General features: G+C 36.3%; 1 protein-coding gene across 3 annotated transcripts; it reads right to left on the reverse strand.

Moving 5' to 3' along the window:
- Positions 1-368: 368 nt before the first annotated feature.
- hao1 (hydroxyacid oxidase (glycolate oxidase) 1) lies at positions 369-23606 on the reverse strand. Of its 3 annotated transcripts, XR_007185071.1 has the most exons (9): positions 23424-23604; positions 19504-19655; positions 16728-16983; positions 6495-6670; positions 3824-3915; positions 3245-3403; positions 3093-3162; positions 2062-2252; positions 369-819 (listed from the first exon to the last, which is right to left on the reverse strand). XR_007185071.1 is itself a non-coding variant. In XM_048192206.1 (8 exons), the coding sequence occupies exons 1-8, from the start codon at positions 23558-23560 to the stop codon at positions 2185-2187; spliced, it is 1110 nt and encodes a 369-aa protein (XP_048048163.1). In that variant the 5' UTR covers positions 23561-23604; the 3' UTR covers positions 2000-2184. The 3 variants fall into 3 exon arrangements, 1 of the variants encoding a protein (XP_048048163.1); XM_048192206.1 differs by lacking the exon at positions 369-819 and having other exon boundaries at positions 2000-2252; XR_007185072.1 differs by lacking the exons at positions 369-819; positions 2062-2252 and having other exon boundaries at positions 3087-3162; positions 3245-3408; positions 23424-23606.
- Positions 23607-25386: the final 1780 nt, after the last annotated feature.

The raw sequence follows: 25386 nt of genomic DNA on the forward strand, positions 1-25386 counted from the left end.
ATTTCATTGCTTTAGATATCAAAGCATTAAATCAAAAGGCAAAACATGCATAATTTGTATGCATATGCAGCTTGTTTTCAGTGTTGGGTAAGTTAAGTTGGGTAATTATTCTTGTACTGACCAATGTACTTAAAGGGGGAAGGTTACATGCATTTTAACATTAGACATTAAATTTGATGTTAAATCCATTATTGTTTTATATAGAACTGTTCAGTAGTCAGTATTTATACAGTATTTAATGCAATTACATCAGAAGTAACTGTAATTAATTACAGACAAATTAAGAGTAATACTTTACTTAACCTTTTAAAGGGAAAAGTAATTAATTACTTAGTAATGCATTACACCAAATATTGCATGTTTATATATATATATATTTTTTATCTAATGCAAATACATGGTGAAATTGGGGCCCGCTATATTTATCATCTAAGTATCCAGGTTGCATGCAAACAATGCAAAACCTCTTAAAATCTCATAAACTGTAGGTTTTGTTTGATTTCAGCAGGAGTTCACTTCCCCTTTCTGGCCCCTGCACAAGTAGGCGGTTCAAACAAAGTGTTAGGTACTAATGAACAGAGCCCTGACAAAGTTTGTTTTCCTGTGGAGAGTCAATGCATATAATGGCTTCATTCAGGTCCTGTGGTTCAGCCATGGAAAGAGCTAGTAAAGAAATCCCATGCCTTGTGTGTGACCTTTCTGAACCTCTCACAAACCTGTTTGCCTTTCGGGCCCCGTCAAGGGAGTTTATGCATATTCATGAGAAAGTCGCTGCAGTGACGTACAGCAGGGAACCTGTTCACAGCCAACTGACTATTACTGTAATGAAAGAGAGGAATGTAAATGACAAGTACAGTGTGGTGATATCAGTTTTGATTTCTTGTGCATGCAAGAAATAGCATTAACATAAAGCATGAAAAAGTCATAATAATAACCATTGTTGTTCTTTTTAGTGGTGTATCACTTGCATTAGTTAAATGGGCTATATGTAGGAATTTTCATGTATTAATCGCTTTTTTATTGCCAATGTGTGAACAGCTTGTGAACAGTCTCATTTCGAAGGCTGCAACATCCGGAGGTCGCACATACGTCATCGAAGTAACCGTTAGATTGCAAAGTAAGAAATACATTACAGTATTTTACAATTCACGAGAAATAACAGTCAATTTTATCACGGTTACTCTTCTTAAATAAGACATCCTTGGTGACAACCTACAAATGCGACCTCGGGAGGACGCAGCCTTCGAAATGAGGCGTGAGGGACTCGGGACGTTTTTGCCGGGAAAATATGCAAAGTACTAAAGGGATTGATTCAAACTAGTCCCACATAGCCAGATCTATGTAGTCTATAGTCTTAAATATACTTTATAATGAAACTATCATAACACTGTAATTTTAATGACCTCATCTGTCGACATGATGCCATGATTACCCGTGCAAACACATCGCTAATGCTTTCTGAACTGCTGCTTACTCACCGCTGCCATTTTTGTTATTGAGAGAAAAGCAAACAGGACACATTATTAACATATTCATCTAAATGTCGTTCTCAGCAGTATGGACGGTGTCGGGATGTTTTTCTTTTTTGAATCACGTTAAGTCTCTTGTTACGTGTGCACGAGTACAAGCGAGAGCAGTAAGTTGTTGGCTGCAGTTCACTTAACGGCCACCGGTGGCGCTGATAACAAGGGTTTGAGTTTTAGTTTTAGGTATTTTTTTAGTACAAGTTAAACTAAATGAAAATGAGAAATGTTTCCTTGGCAAGTTATTTTTTATTTCAAGTAGCTAACACTTTTTATGGTTTTAGTTTTACTGTAACTAGAAAACCCCTGGTTTTTTGGTTAAATATTCCTTTATATATCCTCTTCATTCTGTTCCCAGTGTCTGTACAGTGAAGAAAACAGTCCCTGTGCAGACTGGAAGATTCACAAAACTGGTTTGGGTTACTAAACATTGCATGCCTCGAGTAAACAGGAAGGATTACTGCTGTCAGGCATGGTAGGGTTGTACAAACCACATGCTTTTGATGCATTTATTCAAAACTTTACACAAATGACTTACACAAATGTTTTATTCATGATGCTAAATCTGTCGTGCCCAAATCCTCTGGGTTCATTTGAATTACACAAGTCGGTCCAGTCACTGGCACACATGAAATCCCCCAGCATGCAGTAGTTCTGCTCATTAGATCCTTGAAATGAGTTCAGATCTTCTCAAAAGGGATCTATTGACTTCCTTCAGTGAGCGACATCCTGCAAAAACAATATCACATGCCAAATACAATCACACAGATTAATCTAAATTTAAGTAATATATATAATATATATATATATATATATATATATATATTGTAAGAGAATATGAGTTATATATAAGAATAACTTATATGAATGATAATATACCTAAAAATTATTCAGACATTTTGACCTGACTTGTTTTGCTTAAGTGTTATCTGACATAATTAAGATTATTTTTATCTGACAGTTTAACTCTGAGATATTGTCATTTTACTACCCTTTTTTTTTAAACTGTAGTGAATAAACTGTATTAATGAATGAAATGTTCAAGGTGTCTGAATACATTTTGATATAGTATTGATATAGTATTTTATGCAGTGCAGTACTGTTTCTACTTTTTATTGTAATTTACTTTGTTTTATCTAATTTTATTTTATTTTTTATTTTATTTATTTTATTATTTTTTCATTTTTTATTTATTTTTATTATTATTTATTTTATTTATTTTATTTTATTATTTTTCATCTATTGTATTTTAATTTTTTAATTTTTTATTTATTTTTATTTTATTTATTATTTTTTATTTAATTTTAATTTTTATTTATTTATTTTTTATTATTCTTTTTTATTTTATTTTATTTTATTTTATTTTATTTTATTTTATTTTATTTTATTTTATTTTATTTTATTTTATTTTATTTTATTTTATTTTATTTTATTTTATTTTATTTTATTTTATTTTATTTTATTTTATTTTATTTTATTTTATTTTATTTTATTTTATTTTATTTTATTTTATTTTATTTTTTTATATGTTAATCACCCATGCACAAACTAATGCTCAAACCAAACTACCGGTAAGCGCCAATGCAAGGTGAAGTTCCTCTCGCAGTAACTGGAGAACATTAGCGACTCCTTTGTCACCCTGCAAACAGAAAGATTTATGTCTTGTTAGACATTAGAAACTAATGTGCATGTCCAGTAATTGCATAAATACTGTGTTTTACCTCACAGGCAAGTGCCCACAGGACAGGTCTCCCTACAAAAACAGCCTTCGCTCCCAGCGCCAGAGCCTTCAGCACATCCGTGCCCTTGCGGATCCCTCCATCCATGAAGACCTCCACCTTTCCTTCAACAGCCTCCACAACCTCAGGCAAAGCGTCAATCTGCACTGACATACACCAGCACATTACTGTATGTTATTGATCAAAGGTTGCTCTTTCATTCTCAGTTCTACAGTACTTTATTTCTCGTCTTACAGTATGTCATATCACAGAAAGTTCTAGAAGGAGCTTGAGTAGATCATCTCAGCACTAATTATAGATCATAAATGCAAGTGTTGGAAGACCAGGAGCAGATACACCACCTCTGTGTCTATATTCAGCACGTTCTTCACGCTCATTTGATGTTCTCCAGTTTTGCAGACCATAAAACTTGAGGTTGCATCCAAACCATTGTTTGGCGTCGACTTTGGTAAACCAGTGACTGTATTTCACACTATCAAAGATGCAATTTAAAGGCCACAGAGGACAGTTTGCAAAGAGGACTTGTGGGTTGGAGGTCTCATTTCTTCAGTAGACACTTACGGTGGCTGGAACACCATCGAGTTGTCTTGCTCCGTGGTTTGACACAAGTATTCCATCCACGCCATACTTCAGAGCTTCTTTGGCATCTTCAGCTAAAACGGCAAGATTCACCATGAGAAGAACATGAATTACTGTGGTTCTTCTAAAGCTGTTTTGTATTTTCTCATTCTACAAGAGAGCTGCAATTTGGAGCCAAAATCTTTATTGCATTTAAAGTAGACTTATATCTTGATTTTGTTTTTGGGGCTCTACTAAAACAGGTTTTCATGCTTGAATGTTCATTATTTCCCCATATTCTCCATTGTTGCAGCTCCTCTCTTCCCAGTCTGTCAGTAACGCTCTGTTTAGTTCCTGTCTCTATGAAGCCCCTCCTTCTGAAAAGCACAGTGTGCTCTGATTGGTCGGCTGGAGCAGTGTGTTGTGATTGGTCAAGCTCTTCGAGCGTGTTTTGAAAATGTCCCGCCCCTTATTATAACCGCCAGTTTCAACACACTACTAACTCCTCCCCTTTATTCTGCGTATGAATTATTTAAATGAGGAATATTGTGATGTGTTCATTCCCGGAAGAAAACTCAAGACTACAATGGACTACAATGCTCAAACAGCAACATTACACACTAAAGAAAGGTGAACATGTAAAAGAAAATGCATAATGGCATCTCATAAATGCATTTATTCATTTATTAGACACCAACTTTCATCTGCATCTTCAGAAAATGTGAAAATGTTGCTTTGCATGTACTGTAATTTAAGTCTGTTCTGTTTGGAAAAGTCCCGAAAATGATTAAATAGCCTTTTCCTTTAAGCCGAGGCCAAGAGGAAAGGATGCACTTTTCAAGGAAAATTATGTTCCACACATGAGCTAAAATAACTAATGGTGTTCCCCAATTACCCCGACATACTTTTCCAAGTTTTTCAGGGAATACATTTATATCCTTTGGTCTATCCTTTTTTCATGTGTGTGCTCTTTAATTTACAGAATGTGCCGTTTCCAGAGCCAGAGAGAAGATAAAAGTTTATCTGAAGACACAATAACAGCAGTAAAGCTTCTAGACGTTTCCGAGATAACCTCACCGCTCACGCTCTGACTGCTTTTTCCTCCCGGGAGATAAATGACACATTATCTTTAATTAGCGGCCCCTCGCTGACAGACGGGGTCAACGTCTGCTTTGTTTTGATTATATTATGCAAATAGGTTGTTCTGTATCAGTGACGGTGAACATTCCACACTCCTAACTATAAAGGTTCCAGTTAGAACTGGAAAGTCAGAACTTTTATTCAGTAGTTGTTTAGAAAACGTCTGTACTTGTGTATTAAAGAATCCATAAATTAATAAATTGATCTTAAAAACTTATAATGCAACAATCTCCAAAGAACCATATAACCAACTTGTTTTTTTTTTGTTTTTTTTTGTTTTTTTACAGTATATTTGTTGTTTTATTTTATTTATGTTTTAATATATTTATTATATTATTTTTATTTTATTTGTTTTTATTTTATATTTGTTTTAATTTAATTTAATCTTATTTTAGTTTTTGTTAAATTTTTTACTGTATATTTGTTGCTTTTTTATTATATTTATTATATTTGTATTTTATTTTTGTTTTTTTATATTTGCTTTAATTTAATGTAATATTTGTTATTTTAATTTTTTTACAGTATATTTGTTGTTTTATTTTATTCTATTTATTATATTAGTTTTATTGAATATTTATTTTACAACTCAAGTTGGTTATTGAAAAGGAAAGTTTCTTGAATAGAAAAACTGTTTAACAACAATATTTTTACAGTATATTTGTTGTTATTTTATTCTTATTTTATTATAGTATTTTTATTTATTTTATTTAGTTTTTTATTTTATATTTGTTTTAATTTAATGTAATATTTGTTATTTTAATTTATTATATTTTACAGTATATTTTTATTTATTTTATTGTATTTATTGTATTTATATTATTTTATTTTTTACTTTATTATTTTATTTTTATTTATTTTGTTTTGTTTTTATTTTATATTTGTTTTAATTTAATTTAATATTTGTTATTTTATTTTTACAGTATATTTGTTTTATTTTATTATGTTTGTTATATTACTTTTTTTTTATTTCTTTATTTTATTTTATTTTATTTGTTTTGTTTTTTATTTTATATATGTTTTCATGTAATATTTATTTTTTACAGTATATTTCTTTTCTTTTCTTTTATTAAATTATATTTTATTTTTATTTTATATTTGTTTTAATTTAATTTAATTTTTATTTTATTTTTACAGTATATTTGTTTTATTTTATTATGTTTGTTATATTACTTTCATTTTATTTCTTTATTTTATTTTATTTTATTTTATTTGTTTTGTTTTTTATTTTATATTTGTTTTAATTTATTTAATTTAATGTCATATTTGTTATTTTAACTAATTTATTTTTTACAGTATATTTATTTTATTTTATTTATTATATTACTTTCTTTTCTTTTTTTTTTAATTTAAAAATAAACTTTGCCACTAAATCTTTGTTTGGTTGTCTCTAAAGCTCACTTTACTTTGTTTCAGATCTTTAGATGTGATGATATGGCGCACTGGAAGCTTGTCTGAATCCAGTTTTCTGTCACTGACCAACTGGACAGCTTTCAGACACAACCACAATGACACAAAACATAAGAGGATCACTCACCTGTCAAAACCCCTTTGACCACCACCGGCAGGGAGGTCAGTCTCTTCAGCCAGGCGATGTCGTCCCATTTGACCGTGGCATCTATGGCCTGAGTTACGTACACCGCCAGGCCACTGTCCTCCCCATAACCCTCTTTTGAGGAGAATGCTAAATCAGGGGATTCGAAATTGGCCATCCTGTGGGAAAAAAATGAGAGTGCAAAATGGAATTAGTCCTGTGAGTGTTGTTTTTGGTCAGTGTATGAAAACTGAGCTGGGGTTTTATCCAAACACCAGCGCTCGCGCTCAATGGCACCTTGTTGCCGCTGGTGCGCTTTGATTTGTGGGGCCGAGCGAAAGGTCTCCGGGAGGGTTGAGATGAAGTTCATGTTGTGTCACTGCTGATGGAAACGGAGGCAGTTGTGCTGAAATATACGGTGGGGCCGTGACGCTTTTTTGGATTTCTGATTGCCGTAATTCACCTCGTGGGATCCGGAGCAGGAAGGCTTTACTTTCATGAGGGCATTTTTATAGCGGGCCGCTGTTGGCATATATCTGTAGAACTGCTGATATCTGAATGTTCCCCCACATAAAAAGCATAATGTAGCGAGTGTTGACGGAGCGAGTATTAATCCCCATGAGTGGCGTGATCTACTGTACGGCGTCAGTAAACGGTTCCCTGGTTCAAGAGAGAGATTTCTGTTTCCATAAATACATAAAGCTCTTCAGTGAGTGCTTTGGTTTTCAAGGGACAACAAATCTGTAAAATAATCTGTCCATGAGTGAGAGAAAACTGAGGCTTTGTTTATAAAGAAACCTAGGGAGATTTGTAAAAAGAGCTGATATGATCCATCTTGTGAGGTTTCTTTATCATGCCCCTGCTGAAAAATCCAGCATGAATTCTGTGTTGGTTCAGTGCTGGTTTATGGTGGTTAGAGCTGCTCTAGCTAGTGGACCAGTGTAGTCATTCTGTTCTCTAGCAAAACTGAGATGGTCAGTTTGGGACACTTTTTGGCACTGAGATGAATGGGTGTCCCAATCACCCCTCATGTGGTTCCAAACCTGTAAGACTTTCATTCATCTTCGGAACACAATTGAAGATTTTTTTGATGAAATCTGAACCAACGAGGTTCATTCTCGTGTTACGCAGCACGTTTGAGCTTCCACAAGAACCAATTAGGTTCATTCTGGTGTTACGCAGCACGTTTGAGCTTCTTCAAGAGCCAATTAGGTTCATTCACGTGTTACGCAGCACGTTTGAGCTTCTTCAAGAGCCAATTAGGTTCATTCTCATGTTACGCAGCATGTTTGAGCTTCTTCAAGAACCAATGAGGTTCATTCACGTGTTACGCAGCATGTTTGAGCTTCAGCAAGAACCAATGAGGTTCATTCACGTGTTACGCAGCACGTTTGAGCTTCTGCAAGAACCAATGAGGTTCATTCTCGTGTTACGCAGCACGTTTGAGCTTCAGCAAGAACCAATGAGGTTCATTCTCGTGTTACGCAGCACGTTTGAGCTTCCTCAAGAACCAATTAGGTTCATTCACGTGTTACGAAGCACGTTTGAGCTTCTTCAAGAACCAATGAGGTTCATTCTCGTGTTATGCAGCACGTTTGAGCTTCTTCAAGAACCAATTAGGTTCATTCTCATGTTACGCAGCACGTTTGAGCTTCTTCAAGAACCAATGAGGTTCATTCTCGTGTTACGCATCACGTTTGAGCTTCCACAAGAACCAATGAGGTTCATTCTCGTGTTACGCAGCACGTTTGAGCTTCTTCAAGAACCAATGAGGTTCATTCTCGTGTTACGCATCACGTTTGAGCTTCTTCAAGAATCAATGAGGTTCATTCTCGTGTTACGCAGCACGTTTGAGCTTCTTCAAGAGCCAATTAGGTTCATTCTCATGTTACGCAGCACGTTTGAGCTTCTTCAAGAACCAATTAGGTTCATTCTGGTGTTACGCAGCACGTTTGAGCTTCTTCAAGAACCAATTAGGTTCATTCTGGTGTTACGCAGCACTTTTGAGCTTCTTCAAGAACCAATTAGGTTCATTCTGGTGTTACGCAGCACGTTTGAGCTTCTTCAAGAGCCAATTAGCTTCATTCACGTGTTACGCAGCACGTTTGAGCTTCTTCAAGAGCCAATTAGGTTCATTCTCATGTTACGCAGCATGTTTGAGCTTCTTCAAGAACCAATGAGGTTCATTCACGTGTTACGCAGCATGTTTGAGCTTCAGCAAGAACCAATGAGGTTCATTCACGTCATTCTGGTGTTACGCAGCACGTTTGAGCTTCAGCAAGAACCAATGAGGTTCATTCTCGTGTTACGCAGCACGTTTGAGCTTCTTCAAGAACCAATGAGGTTCATTCTCGTGTTACGCATCACGTTTGAGCTTCCACAAGAACCAATGAGGTTCATTCTCGTGTTACGCAGCACGTTTGAGCTTCTTCAAGAGCCAATTAGGTTCATTCTCATGTTACGCAGCACGTTTGAGCTTCTTCAAGAACCAATTAGGTTCATTCTGGTGTTACGCAGCACGTTTGAGCTTCTTCAAGAGCCAATTAGGTTCATTCACGTGTTACGCAGCACGTTTGAGCTTCTTCAAGAGCCAATTAGGTTCATTCTCGTGTTACGCAGCATGTTTGAGCTTCTTCAAGAACCAATGAGGTTCATTCACGTGTTACGCAGCATGTTTGAGCTTCTTCAAGAACCAATGAGGTTCATTCACGTGTTACGCATCACGTTTGAGCTTCTTCAAGAACCAATTAGGTTCATTCACGTGTTACGCAGCACGTTTGAGCTTCCACAAGAACCAATGAGGTTCATTCTCGTGTTACGCAGCACGTTTGAGCTTCTTCAAGAACCAATGAGGTTCATTCTCGTGTTACGCAGCACGTTTGAGCTTCTTCAAGAGCCAATTAGGTTCATTCACATGTTACGCAGCACGTTTGAGCTTCTTCAAGAACCAATTAGGTTCATTCTGGTGTTACGCAGCACGTTTGAGCTTCTTCAAGAACCAATTAGGTTCATTCTGGTGTTACGCAGCACTTTTGAGCTTCTTCAAGAACCAATTAGGTTCATTCTGGTGTTATGCAGCACGTTTGAGCTTCTTCAAGAGCCAATTAGGTTCATTCACGTGTTACGCAGCACGTTTGAGCTTCTTCAAGAGCCAATTAGGTTCATTCTCATGTTACGCAGCATGTTTGAGCTTCTTCAAGAACCAATGAGGTTCATTCACGTGTTACGCAGCATGTTTGAGCTTCAGCAAGAACCAATGAGGTTCATTCACGTCATTCTGGTGTTACGCAGCACGTTTGAGCTTCTTCAAGAACCAATGAGGTACATTCTCGTGTTACGCAGCACGTTTGAGCTTCCACAAGAACCAATGAGGTTCATTCTGGTGTTACGCAGCACGTTTGAGCTTCCACAAGAACCAATGAGGTTCATTCTCGTGTTACGCAGCATGTTTGAGCTTCTTCAAGAACCAATTAGGTTCATTCACGTGTTACGCAGCACGTTTGAGCTTCCACAAGAACCAATGAGGTTCATTCTCGTGTTACGCAGCAAGTTTGAGCTTCTTCAAGAACCAATGAGGTTCATTCTCGTGTTACGCATCACGTTTGAGCTTCTTCAAGAACCAATTAGGTTCATTCACGTGTTACGCAGCACGTTTGAGCTTCCACAAGAACCAATGAGGTTCATTCTCGTGTTACGCAGCACGTTTGAGCTTCTTCAAGAACCAATGAGGTTCATTTTCGTGTTACACAGCACGTTTGAGCTTCTTCAAGAGCCAATTAGGTTCATTCTCATGTTACGCAGCATGTTTGAGCTTCTTCAAGAACCAATTAGGTTCATTCTGGTGTTACGCAGCACGTTTGAGCTTCTTCAAGAACCAATTAGGTTCATTCTGGTGTTACGCAGCACGTTTGAGCTTCTTCAAGAACCAATTAGGTTCATTCTGGTGTTACGCAGCACTTTTGAGCTTCTTCAAGAACCAATTAGGTTCATTCTGGTGTTACGCAGCACGTTTGAGCTTCTTCAAGAGCCAATTAGGTTCATTCACGTGTTACGCAGCACGTTTGAGCTTCTTCAAGAGCCAATTAGGTTCATTCTCATGTTACGCAGCACGTTTGAGCTTCTTCAAGAACCAATGAGGTTCATTCACGTGTTACGCAGCATGTTTGAGCTTCTTCAAGAACCAATGAGGTTCATTCACGTGTTACGCAGCATGTTTGAGCTTCAGCAAGAACCAATGAGGTTTATTCACGTGTTACGCAGCACGTTTGAGCTTCTGCAAGAACCAATGAGGTTCATTCTCGTGTTACGCAGCACGTTTGAGCTTCAGCAAGAACCAATGAGGTTCATTCTCGTGTTACGCAGCACGTTTGAGCTTCCTCAAGAACCAATGAGGTTCATTCTCGTGTTACGCAGCACGTTTGAGCTTCTTCAAGAACCAATGAGGTTCATTCTCGTGTTACGCAGCACGTTTGAGCTTCTTCAAGAACCAATTAGGTTCATTCTCGTGTTACGCAGCACGTTTGAGCTTCTTCAAGAACCAATTAGGTTCATTCACGTGTTACGCAGCACGTTTGAGCTTCCACAAGAACCAATGAGGTTCATTCTCGTGTTACGCAGCAAGTTTGAGCTTCTTCAAGAACCAATGAGGTTCATTCTCGTGTTACGCATCACGTTTGAGCTTCTTCAAGAACCAATTAGGTTCATTCACGTGTTACGCAGCACGTTTGAGCTTCCACAAGAACCAATGAGGTTCATTCTCGTGTTACGCAGCACGTTTGAGCTTCTTCAAGAACCAATGAGGTTCATTCACGTGTTACGCAGCACGTTTGAGCTTCTTCAAGAACCAATTAGGTTCATTCACGTGTTACGCAACACGTTTGAGCTTCTTCAAGAACCAATGAGGTTCATTCTGGTGTTACGCAGCACGTTTGAGCTTCTTCAAGAACCAATGAGGTTCATTGATGTGTTACGCATCACGTTTGAGCTTCTTCAAGAACCAATTAGGTTCATTCACGTGTTACACAGCACGATTGAGCTTCCACAAGAACCAATGAGGTTCATTCTCGTGTTACGCATCACGTTTGAGCTTCCACAAGAACCAATGAGGTTCATTCTCGTGTTACGCAGCACGTTTGAGCTTCTTCAAGAACCAATGAGGTTCATTCTCGTGTTACGCATCACGTTTGAGCTTCTTCAAGAATCAATGAGGTTCATTCTCGTGTTACGCAGCACGTTTGAGCTTCTTCAAGAGCCAATTAGGTTCATTCTCATGTTACGCAGCACGTTTGAGCTTCTTCAAGAACCAATTAGGTTCATTCTGGTGTTACGCAGCACGTTTGAGCTTCTTCAAGAACCAATTAGGTTCATTCTGGTGTTACGCAGCACTTTTGAGCTTCTTCAAGAACCAATTAGGTTCATTCTGGTGTTACGCAGCACGTTTGAGCTTCTTCAAGAGCCAATTAGCTTCATTCACGTGTTACGCAGCACGTTTGAGCTTCTTCAAGAGCCAATTAGGTTCATTCTCATGTTACGCAGCATGTTTGAGCTTCTTCAAGAACCAATGAGGTTCATTCACGTGTTACGCAGCATGTTTGAGCTTCAGCAAGAACCAATGAGGTTCATTCACGTCATTCTGGTGTTACGCAGCACGTTTGAGCTTCAGCAAGAACCAATGAGGTTCATTCTCGTGTTACGCAGCACGTTTGAGCTTCTTCAAGAACCAATGAGGTTCATTCTCGTGTTACGCATCACGTTTGAGCTTCCACAAGAACCAATGAGGTTCATTCTCGTGTTACGCAGCACGTTTGAGCTTCTTCAAGAGCCAATTAGGTTCATTCTCATGTTACGCAGCACGTTTGAGCTTCTTCAAGAACCAATTAGGTTCATTCTGGTGTTACGCAGCACGTTTGAGCTTCTTCAAGAGCCAATTAGGTTCATTCACGTGTTACGCAGCACGTTTGAGCTTCTTCAAGAGCCAATTAGGTTCATTCTCGTGTTACGCAGCACGTTTGAGCTTCTTCAAGAACCAATGAGGTTCATTCACGTGTTACGCAGCATGTTTGAGCTTCTTCAAGAACCAATGAGGTTCATTCACGTGTTACGCATCACGTTTGAGCTTCTTCAAGAACCAATTAGGTTCATTCACGTGTTACGCAGCACGTTTGAGCTTCCACAAGAACCAATGAGGTTCATTCTCGTGTTACGCAGCACGTTTGAGCTTCTTCAAGAACCAATGAGGTTCATTCTCGTGTTACGCAGCACGTTTGAGCTTCTTCAAGAGCCAATTAGGTTCATTCACATGTTACGCAGCACGTTTGAGCTTCTTCAAGAACCAATTAGGTTCATTCTGGTGTTACGCAGCACGTTTGAGCTTCTTCAAGAACCAATTAGGTTCATTCTGGTGTTACGCAGCACTTTTGAGCTTCTTCAAGAACCAATTAGGTTCATTCTGGTGTTACGCAGCACGTTTGAGCTTCTTCAAGAGCCAATTAGGTTCATTCACGTGTTACGCAGCACGTTTGAGCTTCTTCAAGAGCCAATTAGGTTCATTCTCATGTTACGCAGCATGTTTGAGCTTCTTCAAGAACCAATGAGGTTCATTCACGTGTTACGCAGCATGTTTGAGCTTCAGCAAGAACCAATGAGGTTCATTCACGTCATTCTGGTGTTACGCAGCACGTTTGAGCTTCTTCAAGAACCAATGAGGTACATTCTCGTGTTACGCAGCACGTTTGAGCTTCCACAAGAACCAATGAGGTTCATTCTGGTGTTACGCAGCACGTTTGAGCTTCCACAAGAACCAATGAGGTTCATTCTCGTGTTACGCAGCATGTTTGAGCTTCTTCAAGAACCAATTAGGTTCATTCACGTGTTACGCAGCACGTTTGAGCTTCCACAAGAACCAATGAGGTTCATTCTCGTGTTACGCAGCAAGTTTGAGCTTCTTCAAGAACCAATGAGGTTCATTCTCGTGTTACGCATCACGTTTGAGCTTCTTCAAGAACCAATTAGGTTCATTCACGTGTTACGCAGCACGTTTGAGCTTCCACAAGAACCAATGAGGTTCATTCTCGTGTTACGCAGCACGTTTGAGCTTCTTCAAGAACCAATGAGGTTCATTTTCGTGTTACACAGCACGTTTGAGCTTCTTCAAGAGCCAATTAGGTTCATTCTCATGTTACGCAGCATGTTTGAGCTTCTTCAAGAACCAATTAGGTTCATTCTGGTGTTACGCAGCACGTTTGAGCTTCTTCAAGAACCAATTAGGTTCATTCTGGTGTTACGCAGCACGTTTGAGCTTCTTCAAGAACCAATTAGGTTCATTCTCGTGTTACGCAGCACTTTTGAGCTTCTTCAAGAACCAATTAGGTTCATTCTGGTGTTACGCAGCACGTTTGAGCTTCTTCAAGAGCCAATTAGGTTCATTCACGTGTTACGCAGCACGTTTGAGCTTCTTCAAGAGCCAATTAGGTTCATTCTCATGTTACGCAGCACGTTTGAGCTTCTTCAAGAACCAATGAGGTTCATTCACGTGTTACGCAGCATGTTTGAGCTTCTTCAAGAACCAATGAGGTTCATTCACGTGTTACGCAGCATGTTTGAGCTTCAGCAAGAACCAATGAGGTTTATTCACGTGTTACGCAGCACGTTTGAGCTTCTGCAAGAACCAATGAGGTTCATTCTCGTGTTACGCAGCACGTTTGAGCTTCAGCAAGAACCAATGAGGTTCATTCTCGTGTTACGCAGCACGTTTGAGCTTCCTCAAGAACCAATGAGGTTCATTCTCGTGTTACGCAGCACGTTTGAGCTTCTTCAAGAACCAATGAGGTTCATTCTCGTGTTACGCAGCACGTTTGAGCTTCTTCAAGAACCAATTAGGTTCATTCTCGTGTTACGCAGCACGTTTGAGCTTCTTCAAGAACCAATTAGGTTCATTCACGTGTTACACAGCACGTTTGAGCTTCCACAAGAACCAATGAGGTTCATTCTCGTGTTACGCAGCAAGTTTGAGCTTCTTCAAGAACCAATGAGGTTCATTCTCGTGTTATGCAGCACGTTTGAGCTTCTTCAAGAACCAATTAGGTTCATTCACGTGTTACGCAGCACGTTTGAGCTTCCACAAGAACCAATGAGGTTCATTCTCGTGTTACGCAGCACGTTTGAGCTTCTTCAAGAACCAATGAGGTTCATTCACGTGTTACGCAGCACGTTTGAGCTTCTTCAAGAACCAATTAGGTTCATTCACGTGTTACGCAACACGTTTGAGCTTCTTCAAGAACCAATGAGGTTCATTCTGGTGTTACGCAGCACGTTTGAGCTTCTTCAAGAACCAATGAGGTTCATTGATGTGTTACGCATCACGTTTGAGCTTCTTCAAGAACCAATTAGGTTAATTCACGTGTTACACAGCACGATTGAGCTTCCACAAGAACCAATTAGGTTCATTCTCGTGTTACGCATCACGTTTGAGCTTCTTCAAGAACCAATTAGGTTCATTCACGTGTTACGCAGCACGTTTGAGCTTCCACAAGAACCAATGAGGTTCATTCTCGTGTTACGCAGCACGTTTGATCTTCTTCAAGAACCAATGAGGTTCATTCTCGTGTTACGCAGCACGTTTGAGCTTCTTCAAGAACCAATTAGGTTCATTCACGTGTTACGCAACACGTTTGAGCTTCTTCAAGAACCAATGAGGTTCATTCTGGTGTTACGCAGCACGTTTGAGCTTCTTCAAGAACCAATGAGGTTCATTGATGTGTTACGCATCACGTTTGAGCTTCTTCAAGAACCAATTAGGTTCATTCACGTGTTACGCAGCACGATTGAGCTTCCACAAGAACCAATTAGGTTCATTCTCGTGTTACGCATCACGTTTGAGCTTCTTCAAGAACCAATGAGGTTCATTCTGGTGTTACGCAGCACGTTTGAGCTTCTTCAAGAACCAATTAGGTTCACTGATGTGTTACGCATCACGTTTGAGCTTCTTCAAGAACCAATTAGGTTAATTCACGTGTTACGCAGCACGTTTGAGCTTCCACAAGAACCAATGAGGTTCATTCACGTGTTACGCAGCACGTTTGAGCTTCCTCAAGAACCAATGAGGTTCATTCTCCTGTTACGCAGCACTCAGATTTCATCAAAAATATCTTAATTTGTGTTCCGACGATGAACGAAGGTCTTACGGGTTTGAAACGACATGAGGGTGAGTAATTGGATGAACTATCCCTTTAATTGTGTCCTAAGCAGCTGTGATGGCAAAGCATGGCAATTTTATTTTAGAAACATTTTTTCTGCGACATTCTGGCTGGAACAACATACGAAGTATGATAATAATAATCTCAGGTAGGTTACTGTTTGTTTTTTATTTAGTGTTAAAAGCTTCTAATGTGAGTTAAAATATAATTTTGCGTGACCTTCATAATCAAGTGTGTCGCACAAGTCCTGAAAAGTGAAGTCAAAGTATTTCAATTACTGGCTACTGTATAAGTCATAAACCTCTCAAATGGGATGTGAGAAAAAAAAAAAAAAAAATTCCAAATTACACTTCAAATAATGTTTTTCCAGAGATAGTTTCTGTCATTTTAGCCTAGGTAGTTCTCATCACACTTACATGTGTCCAACTGTTCGTTTTTCTCATAAGCTTGTTAAGTGTTTGCTAAGTTGTTGCCAGGGTGTTGATATGATCAGAGAGAGAGAAAAAAAAATGCAATGATAATATGTCCTGTCATATGATGCTGTTAAAATAGCAAAATCGCTTGTTGATTGTGTGTGTGTGTGTGTGTGTGTGTGTGTGTGTGTGTGTGTACACTTTTTCTCTCGTTGCTATGCTGTTGCTAGATCTTCAGACTAGTTGTTAGTGTGTTACTAAGCAGTTGCTAGCTTGTTCTGAGTGGCTGTCAGGGCTTCGACAGTGATATGCAGTTGCTGAGGTGTAAAATTGGAATATATGATTATAGATCTGACCATATAATTATAAATTGTTGGTGCAAAAGTCATAGAAACCTCCAGAGCAGCAGAGAAAGCAACATTGTGACAGTATAATAATACATATGCTGCTGCTAAAGTTCCAATGAAATCATAATCAGCAGTTGTTGATTGTTAAAGACATGCAGTCAGATTACTCTGATCTCAGATCTGATGAAGAATTCTAACTGTGTTGGTGAGTTTACATGCACACACACACACAAACACAGTCTGGCACGCACACACGTCACGTGTGGTTGTCTCAGCGTTTACCTCAAATGAGAGGGCAGCTTAAATCGGTTGCGCACGTCATCACGTCGCCTGCCAAGATAAGGTGTGTCCACTGTGACAAAGATACCCTTATACCCAGCCTCCTCTGCCCTCCTGACCAGAGACTGAGTCAGCGCTCGGTCTTTATAAATGTACAGCTGCATCCAGCGCACGGCCCCAGGTGCGGCCTCCGCTACTTCCTCTATGGTGGAGGTGGCCCACGAGCTCAACATCATCCCCGTGTCGCAGGACAGGCAGGCTGAGGGCGGGAACAGACCGGAGGAGAGGTCAGAACAGCAAAAGGGCTACAAGATGATTGATTGAGCTGGGGTTCAAACCTTCAGAAAGGAGCGATCCGTTAACTGTGTCAGCTAGGATCTGCTCAGAGATCATCGATCATCATGCTAAGAAGTTTCTGCCACTAATTATTACTTCAGTGAAACTGCTGTTTTGTATTCACTGCTACTGACAGTAACAATAAGTATGGAAGCCCATTTCTGTCTCATAAGAAAAAAAATACATGCACAATTTATGACAAAATGTTAAAATCATGAGATAAAAAGTAAAATTGACAAAATTACTGAAATTCTGACTTATCTCATAATTGAACTGGTATGTCAAATGCTGACTGTTATAGTTATGACTAATTTACTCTTAATTTACATATAATTGTAACTTTTATCATAACTTTGACTTTTTGTATCATAATTATGAATTAGTGTCATAATTTTGACTTTTTATCTCATAATTGACTTAATATGTCATTTTTGACTTTTATGACTTTTATATCTCATATCACATAATATTGACTTTTGATCTTATAATTGACTTGGTATGTCATAATTTTGACTTTATAATTATGGCTTATGTCAAGTTTGACTTTTTATCTCATAATTCTGACATACCATCATTTCTACTTTATACCTCATTATTATGAATTAGTGTCATAATTTTGACTTTTCTTCTTATAATAGTGTCATAATTTTAACTTTATATCACAAAATTGACAATTTTCACTTTTTATCTCAATTTATCTCAATCATATTTTCTACTTTATACCTCATAATTATGAATTAGTGTCATAATTTTGACTTTTTATGTCAGAATTGTCATAACTTTGACTTTTCTTCTTATAATAGTGTCATAATTTTAACTTTATATCACAAAATTGACAATTTTCACTTTTTATCTCAATTTATCTCAATCATATTTTCTACTTTATACCTCATAATTATGAATTAGTGTCATAATTTTGACTTTTTATGTCATAATTGTCATAACTTTGACTTTTCTTCTTATAATAGTGTCATAATTTTAACTTTATATCACAAAATTGACAATTTTCATTTTTTATCTCAATTTATCTCAATCATATTTTCTACTTTATACCTCATAATTATGAATTAGTGTCATAATTTTGACGTTTTATGTCATAATTGTCATAACTTTGACTTTTCTTCTTAAAATAGTGTCATAATTTTAACTTTATATCACAAAATTGACAATTTTCACTTTTTATCTCAATTTATCTCAATCATATTTTCTACTTTATACCTCATAATTATGAATTAGTGTCATAATTTTGACTTTTTATGTCATAATTGTCATAACTTTGACTTTTCTTCTTATAATAGTGTCATAATTTTAACTTTATATCACAAAATTGACAATTTTCACTTTTTATCTCAATTTATCTCAATCATATTTTCTACTTTATACCTCATAATTATGAATTAGTGTCATAATTTTGACTTTTTATGTCATAATTGTCATAACTTTGACTTTTCTTCTTATAATAGTGTCATAATTTTAACTTTATATCACAAAATTATGACAATTTTCACTTTTTATCTCAATTTATCTCAATCATATTTTCTACTTTATATCTCATAATTATGAATTAGTGTCATAATTTTGACTTTTTATGTCATAATTGTCATAACTTTGACTTTTCTTCTTATAATATTTTCATAATTTTAACTTTATATCACAAAATTGACAATTTTCACTTTTTATCTCAATTTATCTCAATCGTATTTTCTACTTTATACCTAATAGTTATGAATTAGTGTCATAATTATGACTTATGTCATACTTATGACTATTTGTCATATGTCGTAATTTTGACTTTTTATGTCATAACTTTGACTTTTTGTCTCATAATAGTGTCATAATTTTTAATATGGAATAATATTGAATTTTTAATGTCATAATTTTAACTTTTTTATCTGACAATTATGACTTAGCATGTCATAATTTCAACTTTATTTCACAAAATTATGAATTAGTGTAATTTCACTTTTTATCTAATAATTATGACGTCATAATTATGACTTTTTATGTCAAACTTTTGACTTATCACAAAATTGAATCTGTATGTCACAACTTTGACTTTGTCTCATAACAAAATGTCATAAATTTGACTTTTTATTTGACTTAGTGTGTAATAATTTACAATTTGCAACATTTTTTTCTTATATGACGTATTATGTCATAATTATAATTTTGTATGTCAAATTATGATTTACCAAAGCATATTTCTTCTAATTATGTGTCAGAAATGTGCTTCCCTATTATGGCCACACAGAAATACAGTATTTTAGCTCATACTATGGTAAATCTGGTCCATTTCTGTAAGGGATAATTGAATGTGTTTGGGCACAGGAGATTCTGTAGTATGTAGGAAAGTCTAATGACGCCCCCATGTGGTTACTTAGAGTAATTGCATGTGACGTGACAGTGAAGCCTGTAGCTCCAGACTAAGCTAATGGTGTCTGACCTCTGGCAGTGGCCGTCTCTCCGTCGGGATGGGCCATTCGCTGCATGGCGGTCGGTGCCACACAGATGGGCATACTGACTCTCTGACCCAGAACTGTGGTGGACATGTCCACTGCGGACACGTCTCTGAGCACACGAGGGTAAAAGCACCACCTGCAGGACACCACAATTCATCATTCAGAAATAACAACTTTAATAATATACAGTAGATGATACCGGGGCTAGTTGTCACAAAATGTCATAATTGCACTCTACAAATGCTGGCTTGTTTCAGCTCATGTTTGGGTCAAATATGGAAAACCCTAACTGCTGGGTTTAAAAATTTACTGCTGGGTTTGTCCATATATCTTTTTAAATAGATAAAATGTTTGTTTATTTCCTCCCGTATGACTTGTGTACCGTATTGCCGAATGAATTCACCCTTGACTTTTGTGTTAATATAATATTTGTGTTGATTTCGTGACTCATCGGTTCGTCTGACCACAGCTCACTTAACTTTCACAACGCGTGTCTGTAACCCTGAAGGACGTCTTGTTTGCACATTTTATAAATATGTATGTATGACTAATATAAAGTGGCATTATTCATCTGGACAGTGCTGTAAGTCCTCGAGCTGCGGTGTTCGGGTCTGCTCTCCCACACGAGCGCTCCAGGCCAAGATAAACCACAGAATTAGAACTGGCCGTAATGACCCCACGCTGCTCTAAAATTAGGTCAAAATATTTAGGAAAAGTGTAATTCTTGTCAACATTGTGATGGACTGACTCGAACTATTACAGGCTGACTCGTGCTGTTTACTTGATGATTGAGTGAACAGCCAGAGCTCTGTGTTCTTATATTTTTTAACATTGTTTCACTTCTCCACCAAATTTTTATATACTGTAGAGTTCGATGACCCCAAATTGGTTTTATAGAGCGTTATAAATTAGTAGATCATATTGCAAGAAAAGGTTTTCTTCTCAAATCAATAAACAAACATAGATAAACAGCAGGTTTTCATGAGTACTTTCTCCCATAGTGTGACAACATGCCCCATTGAATGTGTTCAGTTAAGTTTTTTCCACAGTAACAGTACAGAATGGTCATTCTGTGTCATCTCAACCAGAGGTCATGACGGGTATATTCTATGCAATTGTGTTGATAGAAAAACATGAGATACATTTCTAGTTTCAACATTATTTGTTCTCTTTAAAAAAAGAAAATATCAGCTGTATTCAAAGTGACGCACATTTGGTTTTTGACCACTGAAATGTGTACATTTTACCAGTTTGCCGCATTAAAGGATTAGTTCACTTTCAAATTAATATTTCCTGATAATTTATTCACCCCCATGTCATCCAAGATGTCCATGTCTTTCTTTCTTCAGTCGAAAAGAAATTAAGGTTTTTGATGAAAACATTCCAGGATTTTTCTCCATATAGTGACTTCAGTGGCCTCCAAATGGTTGAAGGTTAAAATGTCAGTTTCAGTGCAGCTTCAAAGAGCTTTAAACGATCCCAGACGAGGAATAAGAGTCTTATCTAGAGAAACCATCTCTCATTTTCGAAGAAAAAAAATTAAAAATTATATAAGTTTTAACCATAAATGCTCATCTTGAACTAGCTCTTCTTCTTCTCTATTTGAATTCCAGCAGTGTAGACAGTGCTAAGTGTATTACTGCCCTCCACAGGTCAAAGTTTGAACTAAATTGTCATATACAATATGCTAGTGCAAGTATATAACAGTTAGTTCAAACTTTGACCTGTGGAGGGCAGTAATACACTTAGCACTGTCTACACTGCTGGAATTCAAATAGAGAAGAAGAAGAGAGCTAGTTCAAGATGAGCATTTATGGTTAAAACTTGTATAATTTAAAAAAAAAATTTAGAAAATGAGCAATGGTTTCTCTAGATAAGACTCTTATTCCTCGTCTGGGATCGTTTAAAGCCCTTTGAAGCTGCACTGAAACTGACATTTTGACCTTCAACCATTTGGGGTCCATTGAAGTCCACTATATGGAGAAAAATCCTGGAAAGTTTTCATCAAAAACCTTCATTTCTTTTCCACTGAAGAAAGAAAGACATGAACATCTTGGATGACATGGGGGTGAATAAATTATCAGGAAATGTTCATTTGAAAGTGAACTAATCCTTTAAGATCTCCATATCTCTGGGACTGAACCATCTTTAAAATGAAGATACCAAAAGGAAAGTTTAAGGACCATAATCTAAAAGGATATTAAGATATCTTTAATACTTCTTGAGTTAGTCAACAGATTTTACTAATAGTCCTACCAATCTCTGTGTAAAAATAAAATAATGATGCTGCCATCATTTTTACACTCCTGTAATTTGGCTCCAAATCTCAGGTGAAAATTGTAATCCACTATTTTGGTAAATATACATCCATGACATTTAATATTTTGGCTTTCATCACTATCATAATTATGAGATAAAGTCAAAATTATGACATAGGCCTACTAAAACATGAGATAATGATGTCATTATGATATAGAGTCATTATAAGTCAAATAATTTGTCAAAATTATGACGTCAATTTTTAATCTCAAAATATAAACTTTATATAATTATAACTTAGTATGTCATAATTGTGAATTATGTAATAATTTTGACTTTTTTCTAATGTTATCTCTTTTTTTTAAATCTCTTTTTATCATAATTTCTGAGATAAAGTCTTTTTAATCTCAGAAATGGTCAGTTTGTTGTAGTCAAGGTTTGTGTTTGTATACAGAAATTGACTTTTAAACTAAAATCCACCCTGATGTTGACTGTAGACTGTGACAACTAGCCCCGGTGTGATTTCTTTCTATCAGATATAATTGGTATATCTTATCCTGATCAACTTGGAATATGTTTGTTTTACACCTGGAGAAACATGCGTTTACTTGTTTTGGGGTTTTGAACCTTCAACCCTTGAGTTACAAGACCAACATCTGGTGGCACAAACCTTAAGTTCAGAAAACCATTAGTAATAAATTGATTATATTTATAACAAAGAGTTTTAGCTAAATGTTTTTGTGCAGCCAGGCCTAAATCTTTACCCACTAAGCCGCCAGTGTCAGATTTCTAGTTACATAAACTAGCAGTGTGTTGGTACGTAATGTCAGATGCATTATTTGTGATTGACCTGTGACATAAATCTCTTCAGAATGATTCATGGAGGTTGATCTTTAAACTTCATTTTGTGAAACATTGTGTTGATCTAACATTTAAATACTTTATCTGGTCTCAAAACGATCCCTGTTCTCACGGATCAGCGAAAATGTCTAAAAACACTGTGTTCTGCTGCCAGGCCAGTAGATGGCGATGTCACTTTGTAAAGAAACACTACGCGCCTATAGACTGAACATGTCATATGCATGCACAAGACATCACCGTTTTCACAAATTCACATTTTTGTAGTTTACACAGAGACGATAACAGTATCGTTTTCAAAAGTTTGCATAAAAGTTTCATTAAAAGTTTTACGTGTTGAGTAAACGGCCCCTAAATGTCATAAATAATTACAAACGAACAGCAAATAACATTGAATTAAACATGAAATATTGAATTAGAAAGACAGAAATAGCATTTTCTCCAAAAATGCTTTACTTACAAATATGAAAAATCATTTTGGTCACACTTTAGATTAGGGTCCAGTTCTCACTATTAACTATGACTTTTGCCTCAATAAACTCCTAATTACTGTTTATTAATAGTTAGTAAGGTAGTTGTTAAGTTTAGGTATTGGGTAGGATTAAGGGATGTAAAATATGGTCATGCAGAATAAGGCATTAATATCTGCTTTATAAGTACTAATAAACAGACAATATTCTAGTAATATGCAACTAGTTAGAGAATTGGACCCTAAACTAAAGTGATACCCTCTAGTCAAAGCTTGTAAAATCAAGTGTCGTTTATATGATGGTGAAGCGTCGCGTACCTGGAGAAAGCTGCTACATTATCACGCAGAGTTTCCTGCTCGTCTGCTCCTGAGAAATAATAATCAAACACTGACTTTGGCAAAAGTCTTTGAGCTTGAAGCTCATAATCGTTAACACACACCACCGTGTCTGACATGTTTGACTGCTGATGAGACTCAGACCTCTTCAACCAGCTGTATTTCACCAGATCAGAGAGACACTGATGAATAATTAACTTTCTGAGGTGAACTTTCTGCAGGCTTTTAACTAATGTTTATCCAGCGTCGGTCCCTTTGCCCCGTCACATGCAGCTCTCGGGGCTTCACCTCAGAAATATGTGATCAACCAACACAACAACTGAGTGAAAATCAATATACGGCCTGTACTTAATGGTCAAATTAAGAATTTTACATTCAAATTACTCATATATGAGATTAACAATTGCATATGACAGAAATTAAAAATTAAATTAAAAAATAAATTATATGCATATGCATAAAGAAAAATAGGACCGTTAGGATTTTATTTTTTTTATTACAGTCAAGCACAAAAAAAAATATTCCTCTGTTTTCTGAAAAATGTATCAAAATAAGTGAGTTTTTGCAAATCTGCTAATAAGGTCAGAAAAATGTTCTTGTTTTCTCTTTGAATTAAGTAGATTTTTCTGACACCAGTGGCAGATGTTTGTTCTTGTTTTAATCATAAAGTCACAAAATAAGAATTAATAACTTAAGTCATTATGCTTCATGATTTAAGATATTTGTACTGAAAAACAATCCAAAATAGTAAGTAAAATCATTTTTTGCATTGTTCTCATTTCTGTAATCAAAATTTGTCATTATTCTCAGTGCTAATAATCATTAAATTATCATTACTCTAATATCATCTTATATATATATATATATATATATATATATATATATATATATATATATATATATATATATATAGTTATATATATGGTTTGTGTATTAAGTTTCATTAAATAATGTAATATAATGTCTTAATAGGTTTCATTCAGTTGTCTTCATCTTAAAGTGAAATATACATTTTTTTGGGGGGTGGAATATATTGCAGACACATTCCCGACAGGTTTGGTGAGGTTCTCCTGACGTGAGTTTAAATGATGGCAGTATTTTCTCCTTCAGTGTGTGTAGGATGTTCAGATGTGCCTCCTCTGCAGATTTACGTAACAGCTTCAGTGCTTCACAACTGCTGCACACACACCTCAACTTCACACACACCGCAGAGATCGCTCACTGATCGAATCAAAGTATCAGTTAAACAACTATCAGATGCTCATTTGATTACAACGTTTATTAACCCTCTGGTTAACAGACAAAAAATATGATTTTGTGTGTGTGTGTGTGTGTGTGTGTGTCAACAGAACCTTTACCAATTTCGTACCATTGTCTAAACTACATCTTTAAGCACATCAAACAGTTTTTGAGGTTAAGAGAAATGAATTGAGCCAAACTAGTGTGAAAAAAAAAAATCATGGCCATGAAAAATAGTCACACTTGTACGGAAGAGGATTAGGGCCAAGCAATAATAAAAAATAAAACCATCTCGAGATTAAAGTTGTTAAATTTTGAGGAAAAACTCGTTAAATTTCGAGAAAAAAGTCAAAATAAAATGTTGAGAATAAACTCATTAAATTACGAGAAAAAACTCATTACATTTCGAGAAAAAAGTCGAGATAAAATGTTGAGAAAAAACTCGTTAAATTTCAAGAAAAAAGTCGAAATAAAATGTTGAGAATAAACTCATTAAATTACAAGAAAAAAGGTGTTAAATTACAAGAACAAATTCGTTAAATTACGAGAAAAAACTTGTTAAATTTCGAGATAAAATGTTGAGAAAAAACTCGTTAAATTTCAAGAAAAAAGTCTAAATAAAATGTTGAGAATAAACTCATTAAATTACGAGAAAAAAGACGAGATAAAATGTTGAGAATAAAGTCATTAAATTACGAGAAAAAAG

The sequence above is a fragment of the Megalobrama amblycephala genome, linkage group LG5 (assembly GCF_018812025.1).
Source record: "Megalobrama amblycephala isolate DHTTF-2021 linkage group LG5, ASM1881202v1, whole genome shotgun sequence".
NCBI classification, from domain to species: domain Eukaryota; kingdom Metazoa; phylum Chordata; class Actinopteri; order Cypriniformes; family Xenocyprididae; genus Megalobrama; species Megalobrama amblycephala.

Coding starts and splice junctions, on each gene's coding strand:
- hao1 (XM_048192206.1), bottom strand. CDS start 23,560: ATGTCAGACACGGTGGTGTGTGTTAACGATTATGAGCTTCAAGCTCAA. Junction 19,656..23,423: donor AATGTAGCAGCTTTCTCCAG/GTACGCGACGCT, acceptor GGTGTCCTGCAG/GTGGTGCTTTTACCCTCGTG. Junction 6,671..16,727: donor AAGCTGCCCTCTCATTTGAG/GTAAACGCTGAG, acceptor TTTTTCCCACAG/GATGGCCAATTTCGAATCCC.